The sequence below is a fragment of the Clupea harengus genome, chromosome 18 (assembly GCF_900700415.2).
Source record: "Clupea harengus chromosome 18, Ch_v2.0.2, whole genome shotgun sequence".
NCBI classification, from domain to species: Eukaryota; Metazoa; Chordata; class Actinopteri; order Clupeiformes; family Clupeidae; genus Clupea; species Clupea harengus.
The window spans coordinates 7,626,737-7,643,782 of NC_045169.1; the positions used below are offsets into that span (position 1 = coordinate 7,626,737).

Here is a 17,046-nt window from a genome sequence, read left to right on the forward strand (position 1 = left end):
CGCACACACACACACACACACACACACACACACACACAAATACATACACACACATACATACACACAAATACATACAGATACATATACACACACACACACACACACGCACACGCACACACACACACACACACACACACAAACGCAGTTCTATGAATCATACACACATCTTATATAAGATCAGTGCCGACAGAAACTTCAAACATACACACAAACACACACACACACACTCACAAACACAAGTGTAACGTGCACACACACACACAAACACACACCTTGCCTGTGGACTCATCTCCTTCTCTCCCTCTTCAGTATTATACACATGAACACACATGGGCATGGGTCTACACACACTACCTCCTCCTACCCCTGAAAGAACACAGTGACCTTTGCTTGACCCCTAGATGTCCACCATAAGGAGCTAAACATCCAACCTGGAGAATCATCATAAGACAAGAACCAGAGAGGCTTGTTTGTGCTCGTAATGCTTGTTTATAGTAACCAACATCCCAGGCGGCACCCGTAGTATTATATTTTCTTTATTTTGCATCATCGTGCCTACAGATATGTCAGCCATCTCTATTTCAGACGTGGCTCCGCATTTCTGAGGCCTGCCTTCCAACATTAACACGACGTCAAAAATATTCACAGATGCATTCTTGGGCCCACACCCGACGACCAGATTTGATCTTGCACACTCCTGCACAATCCTATGCTATTTTAACGGCTGTTTTTTCCCTGAGACGTCCCTAAGCCTTACACACAGATTTAAACCCCCCCTAATGATACCATCAGTGTACTAAATCCACACACACACACGCGACACACACACTCTGATGCAGGTTGGGTTTCGCTGGGCTGACGCCGGAGGACCTCGCAAACGAGGCTGGAATTAAACGCAACTTTAATAAAAACTGCTGATGGAGCAGCCTGAATTAGACGGGAGCTGAAAAGGGAGAGTGGATAAGATTGGTTCCAACGATGGCCATAGGCTATGAACCTGTGGGTCTGCCAGTATGCCAACGCTAGAAAGGGAGGCGCCACAGACAGAGAGGGGAGGGCAACTATGGTATTTGCCTTGGCTTTATACACTACTCATGGCTTTATATAATATCACAATATTCTTACCGTTAGCAGTCATAGTCAGCAATAATGCTGGCTAGATTTGAAGTGCCATCAAATGCCATCAAATCACCATGACCCTGAGTATATGTTGCTTCCACTCAGTCCGCTGGTTTAAGGGATTTGCATGTTAGGGAGAGAAAGGTATGGGTCCAAGGCACAGGTCCTTCAGGGTGAATTGGATTTATGAATTAAATTATGAACATTTCCTGTGTATTAATTGTTTTCTACCTTAGTCACAAATATTTTGGGATTAAAACATCGGTCATGGAATTGGTCAAGGGCATGCAAGAACCCACAGGTCTGACCAGAGACCCTGAGAGAGATTTTTTCTCTGTCTACCAAGCAGGCAAAGCTATCAAAGCAATGTTATCAAAGCTTATACCGCAGTTAGCGTGAACTCTGCCGAAATAACTGAGCTCTTAAAATCAACCATGTAACCCTTTCATAGGCAGCATCATATTCTATCCTAGGGAGCAGAGGGACAAAAGTACCTATGACATCTATCACCTTTGATTTGTCCAGAGTTGTCTTCTTCAACTATTGCCTTCTTCAACACCAACGCCAACACTTCCTTCTCTTCACAGTGGCTAGAAATATCTGTTCGGCACCACTTATCCGCCCTCTATGTCCTGCCGTCCTTCACCTGTCACTTCATTCACCCTGTCACCTTTTGGACCAGTAGCATCGGCATTGTTTCTTTAGCGTTCTTACCCGAGGTCTCTTCCATGTGATCCCTGGTGGAGGGGTGCGTTTGTAGAAAAGGGACTGGGCTGTGGGGGGGAAGAAGGGGTCCTGGAAATGCGCTCCCCGACGCAGGCACGCACGCTTCAGCTTGTGGTAGTTCTGTCCCTGGAACGAACACACTCGCTCTGGCATTCTAGAGGCGAGGGGAGAGGAGAGATGGAGATGAGAGATGGAGAGAGAAGCGATGAAATGGGATTAAGAAAGGGAACAGAGGGGGGAAATGGATGAGGGGAAGGAAATGTGGAGGGTAGAAGTGAGAAGAAGAGAGGAGAGAGGAGATGGAAAAAGGTGCGGAGAGAAGTGGGAACATGGAAAATGGAAAAAAAAAGGATGAAACGGAGGGCAGGAAAGGAAATAGATTGGTAGGGCTTGAGAAATGGAGCGAAAGCTAAGGGACATGAGATGGCAGGATGAGACAAAAAAGGAAAGAACAGAGAGAGAGAGAGAGAGAGAGGAGAGGAGAGGAGAAAATAGAAATAATCAGAGGGTGCCACAGAGAAGAGGCAAAGAGGTCAGCTGGGGGCTGGAGAGGTGAGAGGAACAGGGGAGGAGACGAGTGCTGAAGAGGAGAAGACATGGGAGTATCGGAGCCGTGGAGGAGGAGGAGACATGGGAGTATCGGAGCCGTGGGGGAGGAGACATGGGAGTATCGGAGCCGTGGAGGAGGAGACATGGGAGTATCGGAGCCGTGGAGGAGGAGACATGGGAGTATCGGAGCCGTGGAGGAGAAGACATGGGAGTATCGGAGCCGTGGAGGAGGAGACATGGGAGTATCGGAGCCGTGGAGGAGAAGACATGGGAGTATCGGAGCCATGGAGGAGAAAAGACCTTTTAGGACTAAACTAATATTGAAAACTGTTATACTAAGCACTTTAAAATAAAGATAAGGAGGCAGCTTAAACTGCCTGAACATGGTCATTTAAACTGCAGCCCAGCTGATATAGGTAGCTCTGAAACCCAACGACAAATATCATTTATATATACGCGTATCATCCAGGCACACCTCAGTGTAATGTAAATAGCAGTGACCCCCTGAATGAAATGAAACCGTTAGTTTCATAAGATCAAAACACATGCAGTGCAGCAGAGCAGGGCAGAGAACCAAAGGGCAACGCAGGTGCTGAGTGAGTTTATCTGTCAGCTGGGGGAGAGTGGGCCAACCGAACGGAAGGGGAAGAGGAAGGGTGACTGTTCTTCACAAATGTTTTGGAGGTGAATCTCTGCATTCTGGCATGATAGAATGTTGAGTGATAGGTATGCGTGTGTGTGTGAGTGTGTATGTGTGTGTGTGTGTGTGTGTGTGTGTGTGTGTGTGTGTGTGTGTGTGTGTGTGTGTGTGTGTGTGTGTGTGTGTTGGGGCTGCAGGGTTATGGGGGGTTAGGAGTACAGTCGAGGGGTGGGGGGGTGGGGAGGTGGGGTGCTTTTAGGTTTAGTCATTAGAGTCTGGCAGGAGAGAGGGCACAGGGCCAACCAAGAGCGCTAGATTCAGTGTCAGAAGGTTTGCCAAAGAAGCGGGACTGTTGGTGTGTATGCCCTGTTGCAAGCGTCTGCTTGACGAGCCAAAGCACAGGTGTATGCATGGTGTGCGTGTGTGCATGTGTATGTGTGAGTGTGTGTGCGCTTTTAATCCAATTTTACAAAAGTAAATGTTCATACATTAATACGGAATCAGAGTGTATGTGTGTGTGTGTGTGCGCACATGTGTTCAAACACACTCTTGTCTTCCCATTTGCCACAATGAAAAACAGCAGAAGATATTCACTTATCGCTGTATCCAGAGGTAGGTAGAATAAGCAAAAGCTTTACTCAACGTAAACATTACTTTATAATAGTGACAAATGTCCAAGTAAAAGTACTTTGAGATAACACAAAAACAACTAAAGCAAACAAAAGACCTATACCCTTCAGGCTATACTGCTTACTGTGCATCTTTTATTAAATATTCGGTTTAAAAGAAATGTTGTCAGCTTGATGCTGATTCTAATGTATTGATTAATGGTGTTCAAGATATTTAGTTTAGGCTACGTTCTCATATTTTGACTTTTTACCAAGCTAATAAATGGAAGTGTCTGGAGAAATGTGAACCTAATAGGTTACTTCAAAGGAAAGTGTGTACTTCAAAGTGTGTACTTAACGAAATTGAGCTGTGTCTTTGTTGAATTTTGTACTACAAGTCCACAAGTCATGTTATACTTTGAGGAATGACAGATCAGATAAGATGCTAAAGTTACATCTGAAGCAGGAGCGATAGGCTATGTGTAAGCTAGTCTTTCAACAGACGGTAGGCCTATGTGTTAATCAGTCTTAAAATAAACCACACACTCACAATCTTAAATGCTGGCTAGCGTTAGCTTTTTGCCCCATAGACTAGGCTTGTAATGTTAAACGTTAACGTTAGCCAGTAAGACCTTAAACTTTCTAACATTAGCTAGTTAAACTTGAACGTTTCTTGCCCTATCTGGATCCAGTGTTACGATGTGCACAACCCCATGCAGCGGAGTAACCGTAGCGCGTGACTACCCACCTCTGTCTGTATCACACTAAATGCAGACCTATGAACACCTTGATTGACTATTAAAGACATTAATGTATTTTCATGTGATATACATATTGCACATTCTATTAGGAACTTCAAAATTATGTGTGCGGACATCTATTCCGATTTGCCTTTATGTATCTTGTAATTGCACTAAAGTTCTTAATGTCCAGGAATACGCTATTTGGACAGAGCGAATTATTTTCTATTCGAATTAAACGACGTTTAGGAACAATTTAAAGAACAAACAGTCACTTTAGTCGCGTCTGATCTCTCTCCTGGCTTTGTCCGAGCACTTTCTCAGCCAACTTTCCGTTGTCTCTCTTGGCTAAACTGAAAGGAAGCTGGCTGCACCTGACTCAGGTGGACCTACTTGCTCGCGACACTCGCTGGACGCAAAGCTTCCCTCATCTCAAACTAGGCTATGGAACTGCCGTTTATGAAAACGCATCTATTATTATAGCTACTATTTTTATGGGCAACTAGCACATAAATCACTTGACAATATCTAAAACATAACGATAGATTTATCCTACGTGCTACAGTTTAAGTCGCCTTCTTCTCAAAATTGGTGTGTTCTACAACATACAATTTTGAGAAAACAACAATTTCTTCCCAGTTTAATGTATATGTTTGCTTCGTCGTCTTTCCTTGTCGCCCTCCATGGAGTATCCGCTGTCTCATAGAATGCATGAGCCGACCAACACCAGACACCAGAAAGACTTATAGGGAAGAAAACACTTCTCACCTGCCCTCCGTTCCTCAGGTGTAATAGTTGTGCTGTCTCCGCGACTCTGGCTATTTTAGATAAGGTACAGACAGGTTCCCTGTATTAAATAATCCAAACGCATTTTTAACTTTATCGTAGAAGGATTCCTTGTGAGCTTGTTGTTACGGAAACATGTTGTTGTGGCCTCTCATCTCAATGTAGCCTGTGTAATACTGTACCTGCCTTTGAGGGGGTGCCTTTGTGTGAGGTGTGCGTGAGTGTGTGTGCGTGTGTGTGTGTGTGTGTGTGTGTATGTGTGTGTGTGTGCGTGAGTGTGTGTGTGTGTGTGTGTGCAGCTGGTGTTCTCTATCTTCTGTGGTTACCTGCCTTGTAGGCGTCGGTGAAGACAGCTATCAGGTGCTGTCTAGTATGGCAGATCTGTTCCGTCTACCTTCACCATCTCCTTTGTCCAATTCAAGTGTGTGTGTGTGTGTCCGTGTGTGTGTGTGTGTGTTTGTGTGTGTGTGTGTGAGAGAGAGAGAGTGTGTGTGTGTGTGTGCGCGCGCACGTGTGTGTGTGTTTGCATGTCTTGATACATGTTTCTGAGTGCATAAGAATGTCTGACAGTGCAAATTACCTAATTCAAGTGGCTGGATAGAAGAACCACCACTTTGACTTGAATGCCAGAGGCTGTAACAATGGTTTCTCCCTTGTGCATGTGCCTGTGTGATCTTTCTCTCCTCTGTATGTGTCACTCTGTACATGTTGTTGCCATGGGGTCATATGTCCAGAGCAGACACACGGTTTGCATCAGGCAAGCTCTGTGTCTTTGTGGAGCGGTAACTTCATCCACTAAACAGACAACAGATGAATGCTGTGACATGATGGGCGCCATACGCACACACACGTATGCATGCATGCATGCATGCACACACACACACACACATAACATTTAAAAATCCATGCATTCTTGAAGCGCATATATATTTTTTCTTTATAACACATACGATTTTCAAGGTAAACACCGTTTGTTGTCTTCAAGGACCGCCAAGGTTCCATCACTTCCGAAAACTGTACTAAAGCTGATAACAAAGGAACCCTCAAGAAGGCTCCACAAACCCCTCCCTATCAAGGGAAGATGTTTGGGGATTTTTGCTATGCATGGCTAGAAAGAATAACCTTTTGGGTCCAGGTTGCACATTTAAAACCCCATTTCACAGTGACATGCATTTCAAGACATGCTTCAGCCAACAGATTAGCCACAAGAAAAAATGCCCAGCGCCAAGGTGTGCTACGAAAGCGATCACTCAAAAGAAGGGGGGAAACATACGCCAGGTTCTTCCCAGAGTTGTCTCGGAGCCAGTGCAGGACAGGCAGCAAGTCTTCCAAACACTTGGACTTTTTCTGTTTGGTCTGGTCGAGACACGCCGCAGACATGCCACAGCTCAAGGATTCAATCATTTTTTTTTTATTTCTGTCTGTTTTCTATTTGATCTGAATGTAAGTTTTTGTTTCTCCGTTCTTCTTCTGCTCTCTGAGAGCAGCTTATGTTCTCTTCTTCTTCTTCTCTCTCTCTCTCTCTCTGTGTCTCTCCCTCTCTGCCCTCCCTGTTTTTTGAGGTGTCAGTGTCGTTGGACCTGGCCCCTTCATGACCTTATACTCCTGTAGCAACATGCTGAACCAGTGCTTCAGCTGACACATGGTCTCATCTGCCCTCTGCCCCCCCCCCCCCCCCGCACCATCACCCCCCTTACACACTCATCTACTGGATCCATTCCATTGGCTCTGCTGTCTCCCTCACTCCCTCAGTCTCTTTCATGCTCCCTCTGTCTCTCTCCATTACATATAAATATAATCTCTCTTTGCACACTGCCCACTCTCTCCCTCTCCTCATGCACATAAATACAGTCCAAATGCCCATAGACACACTATCCCCTTTTTCCTTTCCTCTCTCGCCCATCTCTCTTTCTTTCTCTCTTTTATTACACATCAACACAGTCTCTTTAAAAATCTATTTCAAAGTTGCTTTATTGGAACATCTGTTTAGCTACAGCGTTGCCAGAGCACAAAGAACAATAAAACAACTCACTGATTTGTAGTGTCACAGTGATGAACATAGTAAGAACATAGTAGGTTTTTTTCTCTCTCTCTCTCTCTCTCTCTCTCTCTCTCTCTCTCTCTCTCTCTGTCCTCACAGTCATACAGTCTCCCTACTTTCTCTCTCTCTCTCTCTCTGCACAGTCATAGAGTCTCCCTACTCTCTCTCTCTCTTTGTCCTCACAGTCCACTTGATCAGCCCTACTAAAGGGTTTTTCCAGCCCTACCCCCTTCTCTCTTCCCCTGTAAGTTCATGATGCCATATTTGTTGTCATTAAGCGCGTGTCCACTGACACCTGAGTACCACTGAGGCCACACACGAACACACACACACACAAACACACACACACGAACACACACACACACACACACACACACGCACACACACACACACACACACACACACACACACACACACACACACACACACACACACACACACACACACAGAGGGATAGACACATACACACACATGCTCAGACAGACACAGATACATGTGCATCTATGCATAAATACAGACACAGACGTATGCACACACACATGCCTCACTCACCTGCAACCATGCACAAACAAACACACAAACACCACCTACAACTTCAGCTAGTGTGCAGCCTAGCAGAACATTTATTTAACGATTTAATGATATACGGATGTGCCTTGTGCCTGAAATGCTTTGGCCTTTCCTCCAAGCACATGACAGAATCCAACACCATTTATGGCTTTGGATTGGCTTCATTAATGCAGTAAATCATCAGGTGAAATATGCTGTGCATTACAATGTCACAAGTGTAGTTATTTCTCACGTCAGAGCTATTTATAAACCTTACCTCCTCTCAACCATGACTCTGGTTGGACACTCCAAACTTCAGTTTCCTGTTCTAACAGGGGTAAACTGTCATTAGTAAATGCCATTGAAATCCTTGTGGGAACAGCACCATTGTGACTTCAGTCAGGTGAAATTGCCCATAAAGAGTTATGGACAGGGGCATCTACCAACGCAATTAAGTTAAATCAATGCCTTGCTTTATCTACAGGCCAAAATAGGCCTACATTTCTGTCATGAAATCATGGTAGCAAAACATGTTCAAAGCATAACATAATTGCCATGTTTTAGATAACCATTACCAACATAACAGTGAATAACAATAATACATTTTGTCAGTAAACATACAACAGTGTAATCAAGAAATGAATTGACAAGTAATGTTGAACAAGTTGATACTATTTTGATATAATGGAATTTTACACCACTAAATAGTAAGTAGGCCGAGTCTAACATGCAACCTTTATAATGAGTAAACACAGGTTACTACTAATTATTTGTTGACCTAGACTACAAATGTGCTGAAGACCATGTGGAAACTTGCTAGTGCTTTAACAATTATTGCCCAAACTTTTGTAACTAATTAATAATTTTTCTAATGAATCTATTAGAAAATAAAGGGAACAGAATAACCCTTATTCTCGATGTTTTTGCATTCGATTAAGTAACCTTGATCGAGCAAACGCTATCTTCTTATCCTCCTTTCCCTTGGCATCTTTTTCCGACTGCGCATGTGCATTGCTATTTGTTCCAGTCGGTATTTTCAAAATGCCGATGTGGCTTCTTCTGTGAGCTTATATGCAGTTGTTTTAATCGTGGAAAACTATTTAAAATGGAAGTGTTGTTTTTGTGTTTGTTTTCGATCTTCGGGTCTGTGGTGGCAAACCAAGACGAAAGGTTACCTAATAAATGCGAAGGTGAGAATTTCTGTTAGTAGTATTTCTGCGTGGACCTTACTGGTCTGGCTGAGAATCTTTGTAACCTCCCCATTTCTTCCTTCAGACCAGTGGCCATTCCGTCATTGTTTTCATATTAGTCTTTCGCTAGACGTGTGCATGTCTCACATTGGGTTTTGTTTTACTTTCTTGAGCGTTGAAAACGTGTGGTGTCCACAATCATATTGGTTCCCCCACTAACTATTCGGTGTTTATCGCCAGTCTGCAAGTACCTGACAGTGGAGCTGCAGGCTACGCTGGACCGAAGCAGTAGGTCAAAGGAGGTGCTGGAGGTGGGAGAGGTGTTGGACACGGGGAAACGCAAACGCAAGATCAAATACAACACATCGTAAGTAACTAATGGGGTTGTTTAGGACCAGAACATCAACCTGTGCGGATTGTAGATTGTTTAAAACAGGTAACTATTAGGAAAACAGTGTCATATGTAATGGTTGAAATTAGGAACATGTAGCTGGACCGTGTAATTCAATCTCCAAGCCTGAGTGAACAAACTGCAGCTTTATAAAACACCCAGATTCTCTACTGCTTTCTGCAGCATAAAGATTGAAATTAAACGTATGAGAGAACATATAGAAATGTTACTTGAAGTTGGTTGATAATCTCTGATGTTGCAGAACATGTCTTAGAAGATGAGAAAGTTGGATTCATTCTGTTTTGTGTGTGAATGGACCTTCAGGGAAACACGTCTGACAGAAGCAGTTGACAACATCTGTGAGGGTATCCTACAGTACAGTGTGCATGCTGAGAGACCAGGGAGCTTGCGATATTCCAAGGTATGACATTCACATATTATTTTAATTCTTAGTCATATATGCCTTTTGTCATTTTTTTCATGTTCATGTCATCCTGCAGATTTGTATTACATGTATTCTTTGACAGGACTAAACATAGTAAAGTAAAAAAAATTAAACTAGTTTGACATGTTGAAGTGGTTGAGACAAACAGACATGACTAATGTTTTTTTTTTTATATTGTCAAATAATCTGTTGTTGTAGGGCACCAGTCAGACCATGACTACGCTAAAGAACCTGGTGAATAAGGGAGTGAAGGTGGACATGGGAATACCCTACGAGCTCTGGGATGAGCCCTCGGTAGAGGTGTCAGAGATGAAGAAACAGGTATGTGTGATTGGCATCATCAAAGGAATGAGAGAGAGGAATGTGATTTTGAGTAATCTTTTTCAAAAAGTAGTGAGTCAGTTAACTAGATCAGAAGGACAGCTTAGAATGTCCGGAAATTCACATTTTTAAGAAGAGCGCACGGATAGCTTAGTCTCTACCATAAAGAATGACTCACACATTGGTGTAGCTGTGATCCTCAAGGAGGATACCGGAGCTTTAAAATTCCCTCCAATAAAAGAGAGCTGATGAAGAGAGAGGGAATTGAGGGAATTGAGAAACTGACAAGTTAGACTAAATCTGTTCAGGACAGAATCCAAAGTGAGAGTCCTGCAAAGAGAGTGTGGTGTTGAGAGTGGTGGGTGTGTCTAACTGGGTTGTGTCTGTGGTGAAGTGTGAGACCATGCTGGAGGAGTACGAGGAGGTGGTCGAGGACTGGTACTTCCATCACCAGGAGGAGAGGCTGGAGAGGTTCCTCTGTGAGAACCACATCCTGAAGAGCTCGGAACAAGGTAACACACACACACACACACACAGACACACACACACACACACACACACACACACACTGAGAGAGAGACACATACACACAGAGACACATACGCACACACACTTACTTGTGGCATCAGACACTCAGTGTTGTCACGTAAATAATCTGCAGAACATTGGTCTGCATTTGTTGATGACAAATATGCAAATAAGATGAAAAGAGCTGAATAAAGAGTGTACACAAGCATTTTGCTCTTTATTTTCACCCTTTGGCAGAATGTCTGAAGGAGCATTGGAAGGGGGACGCTGGACTGAAGGGGGCAGAGGTGACATCAGCCCGCGACATTGGAGAAGGAGAGGGAGGGAAGACCCATGATGCTGGAGAACTTTGAAATCCATGAACTCATGAAAATATCTAAAATATCCCCGTGTCTCAAACACTACCAAAAAGCAATTCAAGATAGCTGAATGAGATGACAGTTACAGCTTATACCTCAAAAACATTTTAAACCAAAACACCCCTTGTTTGTAATGAAGACACGGTTCTCTGCAAACTATGTTTACAACATCAAGACTTTCTTGCCAACATTCACGGACAATTGGTTACTTTTGGAGAACGAGGAATTTACCTTTATCTTCCTGTTTTTAGCTATGCATATTTGTACATGGAAGTGCCTTGTTGTTTACATTTACATTGAGAAATTGGATCTCACTGTACTCAACCTATAATTTTTATCCAGGTTGCCTATAGGACACTTTTTACTTTGATGCTTTATGCCTATGGTTATTGTGAATTATGTTGGGGTTTTTTTTTTTGCCAGTGAGTTATGTAATTGTCATATGTACAGTTTATACATTTTAAATAAAGACTGTTTTCAGATGACTTCCACTTATGTAAGCATGGGTATTTTCACACAAAGAGATGATCTCTGGACTAGCCAGCAGAATCATCATAAAGGTGAGGCTTGTAGACTGCAGATTCTAATAAAGCCCCTTTCATATGGCTGAGTGCCACAGCATACAGCTATGCCTAACAGGCTAGTCCAAATTCATCAGCTATGCCTAACAGGCTAGTCCAAAATCATCAGCTATGCAGGCTAGTCCAAAATCATCAGCTATGCAGGCTAGTCCAAAATCATCAGGGATTTGATTAGAATGTAGGCATTCAGTTTGATCAGCTTTCTAGTTTCTACATCGCATGCAATTCAAAGCGGCCTTACCGTAGGTTCTTGATTAATAGCAACTTTGCAGTTCTTAGCTCAAACAATGGGAACCTGTCATTCAGTTTTTACAATGAATAAAATAACTAATTTAACAGTATATTATCTCCTGGACGTTTCTGTAGCATCTTAATGTCTGTTGACTGATTCGTGTAGGCAAACAGTTCAATCAGCAGTGAAGACTTTCAAGTGATCAGCTAATTAGTGACCAATTAGTGCAATACCATTATACTCCGCTGCGTGACTTAAGCCATCTTTTTTCAAAAATGACAATTTCATGGTTACTCTGCCATGGTTGCCAACATGCACTTTAAGTTAATGAAGCAGCTTTTCACCCTCAATATTACCATTAGCCTTACATTCGTCGCTGTTGTGGTGGATTGTCATTCGTCCAAAGCGAAGTCCTTATTTGTCCCATTTTCTGAGCTTGAAAAGGGAGATGAGAGATACTTCGAAGCAAAAGAAAAATCGAACACGTATGGGGATGAAAAAACCATATCAGTTCACTGTACAGAATCAGCCATGGATATCAAGATAAAAGCTGACTTCTTTGGTACTGGAGTTCCCGTTGACGTGGATCACCTCGCGCTTTTAGGGAAGGTGCCTGTAGACAAAACGTGCAGGGCCTTTGTGTCTGAGGATGGATATTACAAAATCGTTGCTCCGCTGACTGGATGTGGCACCAGATTTTTGGTAGATTCATTTAATTTGTCAGTTTGGCTTTTTGTAAACCCATAATCACAATTTCTTTAAATGTGGTCAGTCCGGTGGTGTAAATTGTGTGGGCTACAAGCTGAATGCTGCCATCGTGCGGTCTATCAATGACGGTGTCTTTCCAAGTTTTGTCAATGCTCTTTCCATATCGTAGGTAACAGAGGATGCTTTGGCTTACAGTAACATTCTTGTACACTTCCCATCCCCTTCTCCCGAAGGCCTGTGGAGAACAGTGCCTGTAGCTGTTTCTGTCACGTGCTTTTACCGCAGGTGTCTACCTGTCTTGTTCAATCAACTTACAAAAATAGTATTCAACACAATCTTTTATTACGTTTGCTCAAAAACGAAATTGAACATAAATCACTAGTCCTGAAATATTGTTTGTTTTGGCATTGGTAGGAGATACAGTGCTAGTAGTAACATCTTGAGACCCACATGGGCACCTTACTCGTACACACAGGCAATGGAGGATTCCTTGGACTTTTCTCTGAAACTCATGGCTGGTAGGTACTAGACACAATGTATTCATACTTCAGTGCCACAGGTTGAGACATCGCAACATTAAATCGTATTTTGAGCTTACAAAACGCACAGTGTTTAGATATGTTATCCTTGCAGTAATTTGTGTTCTGTGCGTGTAGCATCGACTTAGCTAACTGATTCCACACCATCATATTTTTATAGTATAAATAACTGGAGATTTTTGTATCGTAAACGAAAGATTGCTGTGCCCAAATAGCTGATGTCAGATACTGTGTATTTGCAAGTACTGATGTGTTAGTATTGGCGTTAATTTCGGTCTCCGCATGTTGGCAAAGAACAAATTGTCGTTGATGTTAATAAAATGTTGATGATGGGGCACATAATTTAGTTTATTCGTACCGTAAAATATGCGTCTTGCACTGACACAATGTTTTGCTCACAGTTAACAATTTCTTGTCTGTTGATTCCATTCTGTAGATGACTGGCACCGTGAGAGGACTTCGGGCATCTTTTATTTGGGTGATGTCATAAACGTAGAGGCAGCCATTGATGTGACCAATCATGCGCCACTCCGACTTTATGTAAACACCTGTGTGGCCACCCTCAAGCCTGATGTGAACACTGTTCCAAAATACACCTTCATAGAAAACCAGGGGCAAGAATTACTGACACATTCATATGACATGTTTTCTACTCCTTGCATCCATTTGTTTTACACCATGGATGCAAATATATGTATGTTTATCAATAATGCATTCAAACTGAACCAGTGTTTTTAATTAATTAATTCACTTTTTAAAATGAAAGATATCGTATAGATAGTCTTTTAGTCTGGTCTGTTTAGAAATGGTCACATTTTGTCAGAGCATATGAATGGCCTCTAGCGCCCTCCAGTGGTGGGTTTGTCAGTCTCATTGACGCACCTTACCTCCTGCTCAGGTGCCTGACTGACGCTCAGCAGACTGGCTCCAGCTCTCAGTTCCTACCACGCCTGCGCGATGACCAGCTGCGTTTTCAGTTGGACTCTTTTGTGTTCTTTCACATGGATCCCCATCCGGTCAGTGATGGCGTATCCTTGATCCTTTTTACAATACAGACATTTTTAGACATGCAGTATTTGTTGCTGACCAATATGTTGTTTCTTTGTGGCCAGGAGGGGAGTGTTGTTGTTTTTTTGGCCTCAATCTAACTTGTATTTGGTGAATAATTTGTAATTCCAGAAGTATTCTTACAGACATGTTATTGGCATGTTAATTGATGAGAGGTCTTTGTCTTAATATTTTTACAACAAAATGTTCTTTATTAGAAACAGGACTTAAACTGCTTGTGTCTACTGTATTCTGTTGCATTTTGGACAACGTGTTTCTTTAGATGTACATCACCTGTTACCTTGAGGCTGTTCCCACTGAACACTGGGCTCCTGTGGACCCAGAGAAGAAGGCGTGTTCCTTTATCGATGGACAGTAAGCACTCTTCACGACCTTTTCACATTTTCATCACATTTTTCGATACCGCACACCAATACTCTGGGTTCCACCTTGAGTCTGTGAGCACTCAGTTTGGCTCTGTCTCTTGTTTCCACCCCGTCCTCTAGATGGCGCTCTGCTGAGGGCTTTGATGAAGTGTGTGTGAGCTGTGGCCATGCCATGGTGCCCGATGAGGGAGAGGGCAAGATGAAACAGGAAAAGATGGAAACTAGTTCCCAGGAAGGTATGATTCACACTATTTTTGATAGTTGTGGTTTTAAATCTCTTTATTATTATGTGTGCTTCCTGGGAATCAAATCTATGACTGATGTTGTTAGCACACAATGCCTTAAAAAGTGAAAGTAACGGGTTGGCTCTTGAGGTCTTGGCTATCTGGTCTGTAATATTATGGGATGGTTATACACACGTTGTGTTTCTTTTCAGACTGGAGGAAAAATGCTGCTCTAGGACCATTTATTGTGCTCTCCAAAGGCGTGATGTCAAATAATAGCCAATAAAATATTTATAAATATAATGTTGTTTGACTTTCTGTGTTCACCCAGGCTAGCTCTGCCTGCCTATTGCTGCCAGCATAGTTTTCACTTCTATTACACAAAGTGTGTGTCTCTTTTTACCAGGCCAATGTTTGCCTGCAGATGTTGTGCAATGCCTGTCTGGTGTGAAGTCAAAGCAGTGCTCCAGTATAACTGTATAGATCTTATGGAGAGGGTTTTTAAGACTTTTATTTGATACAACACTAAGATAAGCATTTATTCATTCAGTTAAACAAAAGATACATTTTAGACACCAAACTAAGGTTTTCTTATTCAGTGCATTGTATCCAAACATGTGCCTTGACTTAGTCCAATGATCAAACAAATCAACTCAAAATCAAAACCACCTGTATTTTAGCCAAGCTGTTTTGTAAGTTTCTTGGAATTACCCCAAAGAGGCTTCATGAAGACATGATCATAATATAAACATTGTGGGTAAAGGCTCTTCAATGTTTTCAACTGAGATGAAGTTACTCTTTAATTGTCTTGGCAACAGGCCAATTAATATCACTTAAATCATAAACAAAGCTTTCACTCAAACTATTCACTAGTTTCTTCGTTCCAATAAACAATGTTGCGGTCCAAACGGCTCCTTATGTTACATAATGGCAGTCTGAGGTTAGAATATTTAATTCATTTTTATTTAAAATTCAATGGAATTCGGGGTTCGGGTTGGCACTAATGACACGGATGAGTAGATAACGCTCTAAGCAAAATAAAGTTGGTTGTCTAAAGACCACCGGCCTATCCATGCTCTTACTTTGGACTTCATAGTTATTCAGTATGGTCCCCTAAATTATGCCATAGAAATGAGAAGCAAGGTGAATTAGCAGACACAATCGTATTCGAAAGGAACTAATCTGTGTCTCAAAAGTATCACCATCACGACCATGGGTTTATTGTCTCTTTTTAATGTAGTCTATCTGTAAAGTGAATGCCCTTGCTCTTCCTGTCCACAGTAGTATCCATGAGGGCTAGCTAATCAGCAAATTGATAATTAGATTTTTTCGGTTTGCAACGTCTTTTTTATTAAGTGTTTTTAATCATGAGCTCATCTCGGTCACCTAATAGTAACGGCTAAATCATAAATCATAACTTAAAATGTGTTAAAATGTTAATTGAGACGCTGTCTGCTGACTGCTGATGAAATAACGCCGTATGTTTATAGTTTCACTACATGCCGCGGGATATTTCTCAGGGCGCACACTTCATATTAAATGTGTCGATGGAAACTATTATGTATTGGTGCAGTGTAATTTGATATAGCTCTGCAACATTTTATTTGCACTTCAAGGACAAAATCTTTTATAAACATACCCCAAACAAAAAACTGGCACGCAGACAATGAAGTGGTTATTGTTAACGAAGACACTGAAGCTTACCCCGCAGCGCAGAGAGAAGAATGGCAACCGCATCTTTCCAACACAAACACAGGTTCAGGTTTTCTGGACTAGATGTTGCTCTGGATAGCTTGAGGTGCCGCCGAAGGTTGGAGCTGGTTACATTCTGTGAGGAGCCACAATAGCCCGCTGCTTCGCACCTCTTATACTTTATAAAACCGCGGTGAATATTCACTTTTTGTTGGACCGGTTTCAGCTATCTCCAAAACGTCTGTGAATTCTCTTCTGCGTCTGTCGCCCCATCTGTTTGCCTGGAGGAAACTGATCCAGCATTTGCAGACTCTTCGGTTTTCCACCTACCTTGGCCCCAAGCTGTGTTGTGTGAAATCTGCGCTACACAAAGGTGACGTGTCTGAATTTGATATGATGCACAATAAGGCCAAAAGAGTTTGTTTTATGGCACTTGTCACCGTTCCAACAATATCAATTTTAAACGTTTATTTGGCACGTTCATACTCACATGCTCTCCTATTCACTCACACACATACACACACACACCTGGGATGCATTCCTCAAGGGAAGTCATCAATCAGCTTTACGGGGTTCTCTGGGAAAGTGACTTCGTCTCTCCACCCTCAAATTCACTTGTTCTTTTTCTCTTTACGTGACATTTAC

General features: G+C 42.4%; 3 protein-coding genes across 3 annotated transcripts in view; 2 read left to right on the forward strand and 1 right to left on the reverse strand.

Moving 5' to 3' along the window:
* The window catches only part of LOC105907136 (calpain-5-like), a 19,869-nt gene extending 13,036 nt beyond the window's left edge, over nt 1–6,833 (reverse strand). Inside the window, exons 1-2 of the mRNA XM_031585522.2 lie at nt 6,442–6,833; nt 1,834–1,999 (exon numbers count right to left, since the gene is read on the reverse strand). Coding sequence (XP_031441382.2) covers nt 1,834–1,999; nt 6,442–6,572 — 297 coding nt within the window. The 5' untranslated portion in view covers nt 6,573–6,833. The remainder of the gene's footprint in view (nt 1–1,833; nt 2,000–6,441) is intronic.
* A 1,924-nt stretch (nt 6,834–8,757) lies between these two features.
* On the forward strand, nt 8,758–11,483 carry cnpy4 (canopy FGF signaling regulator 4). The gene is made up of 6 exons (XM_012835448.3): nt 8,758–8,948; nt 9,189–9,315; nt 9,664–9,760; nt 9,983–10,105; nt 10,500–10,617; nt 10,871–11,483. Exons 1-6 carry the CDS (start codon nt 8,864–8,866, stop codon nt 10,984–10,986), a joined length of 666 nt encoding a protein of 221 aa, XP_012690902.1. The 5' UTR covers nt 8,758–8,863; the 3' UTR covers nt 10,987–11,483.
* Nucleotides 11,484–12,088: 605 nt separating this feature from the next.
* On the forward strand, nt 12,089–15,021 carry LOC105907137 (zona pellucida sperm-binding protein 3-like). The gene is made up of 8 exons (XM_012835413.2): nt 12,089–12,507; nt 12,683–12,798; nt 12,928–13,031; nt 13,489–13,666; nt 13,951–14,068; nt 14,383–14,474; nt 14,606–14,721; nt 14,922–15,021. The coding sequence occupies exons 1-8, from the start codon at nt 12,106–12,108 to the stop codon at nt 14,993–14,995; spliced, it is 1,200 nt and encodes a 399-aa protein (XP_012690867.2). The 5' UTR covers nt 12,089–12,105; the 3' UTR covers nt 14,996–15,021.
* Nucleotides 15,022–17,046: the final 2,025 nt, after the last annotated feature.

What these genes read in the sequence shown, in the direction of transcription:
- cnpy4 (XM_012835448.3), top strand. Translation starts at nt 8,864, where the DNA reads ATGGAAGTGTTGTTTTTGTGTTTGTTTTCGATCTTCGGGTCTGTGGTG. An exon ending in GTTACCTAATAAATGCGAAG is followed by an intron (nt 8,949 to 9,188) that starts GTGAGAATTTCT and finishes GTTTATCGCCAG; the next exon opens with TCTGCAAGTACCTGACAGTG. An exon ending in GGAGCTTGCGATATTCCAAG is followed by an intron (nt 9,761 to 9,982) that starts GTATGACATTCA and finishes CTGTTGTTGTAG; the next exon opens with GGCACCAGTCAGACCATGAC.
- LOC105907137 (XM_012835413.2), top strand. Translation starts at nt 12,106, where the DNA reads ATGGTTGCCAACATGCACTTTAAGTTAATGAAGCAGCTTTTCACCCTC. An exon ending in TTCTCTGAAACTCATGGCTG is followed by an intron (nt 13,032 to 13,488) that starts GTAGGTACTAGA and finishes TCCATTCTGTAG; the next exon opens with ATGACTGGCACCGTGAGAGG. An exon ending in TGTTCCTTTATCGATGGACA is followed by an intron (nt 14,475 to 14,605) that starts GTAAGCACTCTT and finishes CCCGTCCTCTAG; the next exon opens with ATGGCGCTCTGCTGAGGGCT.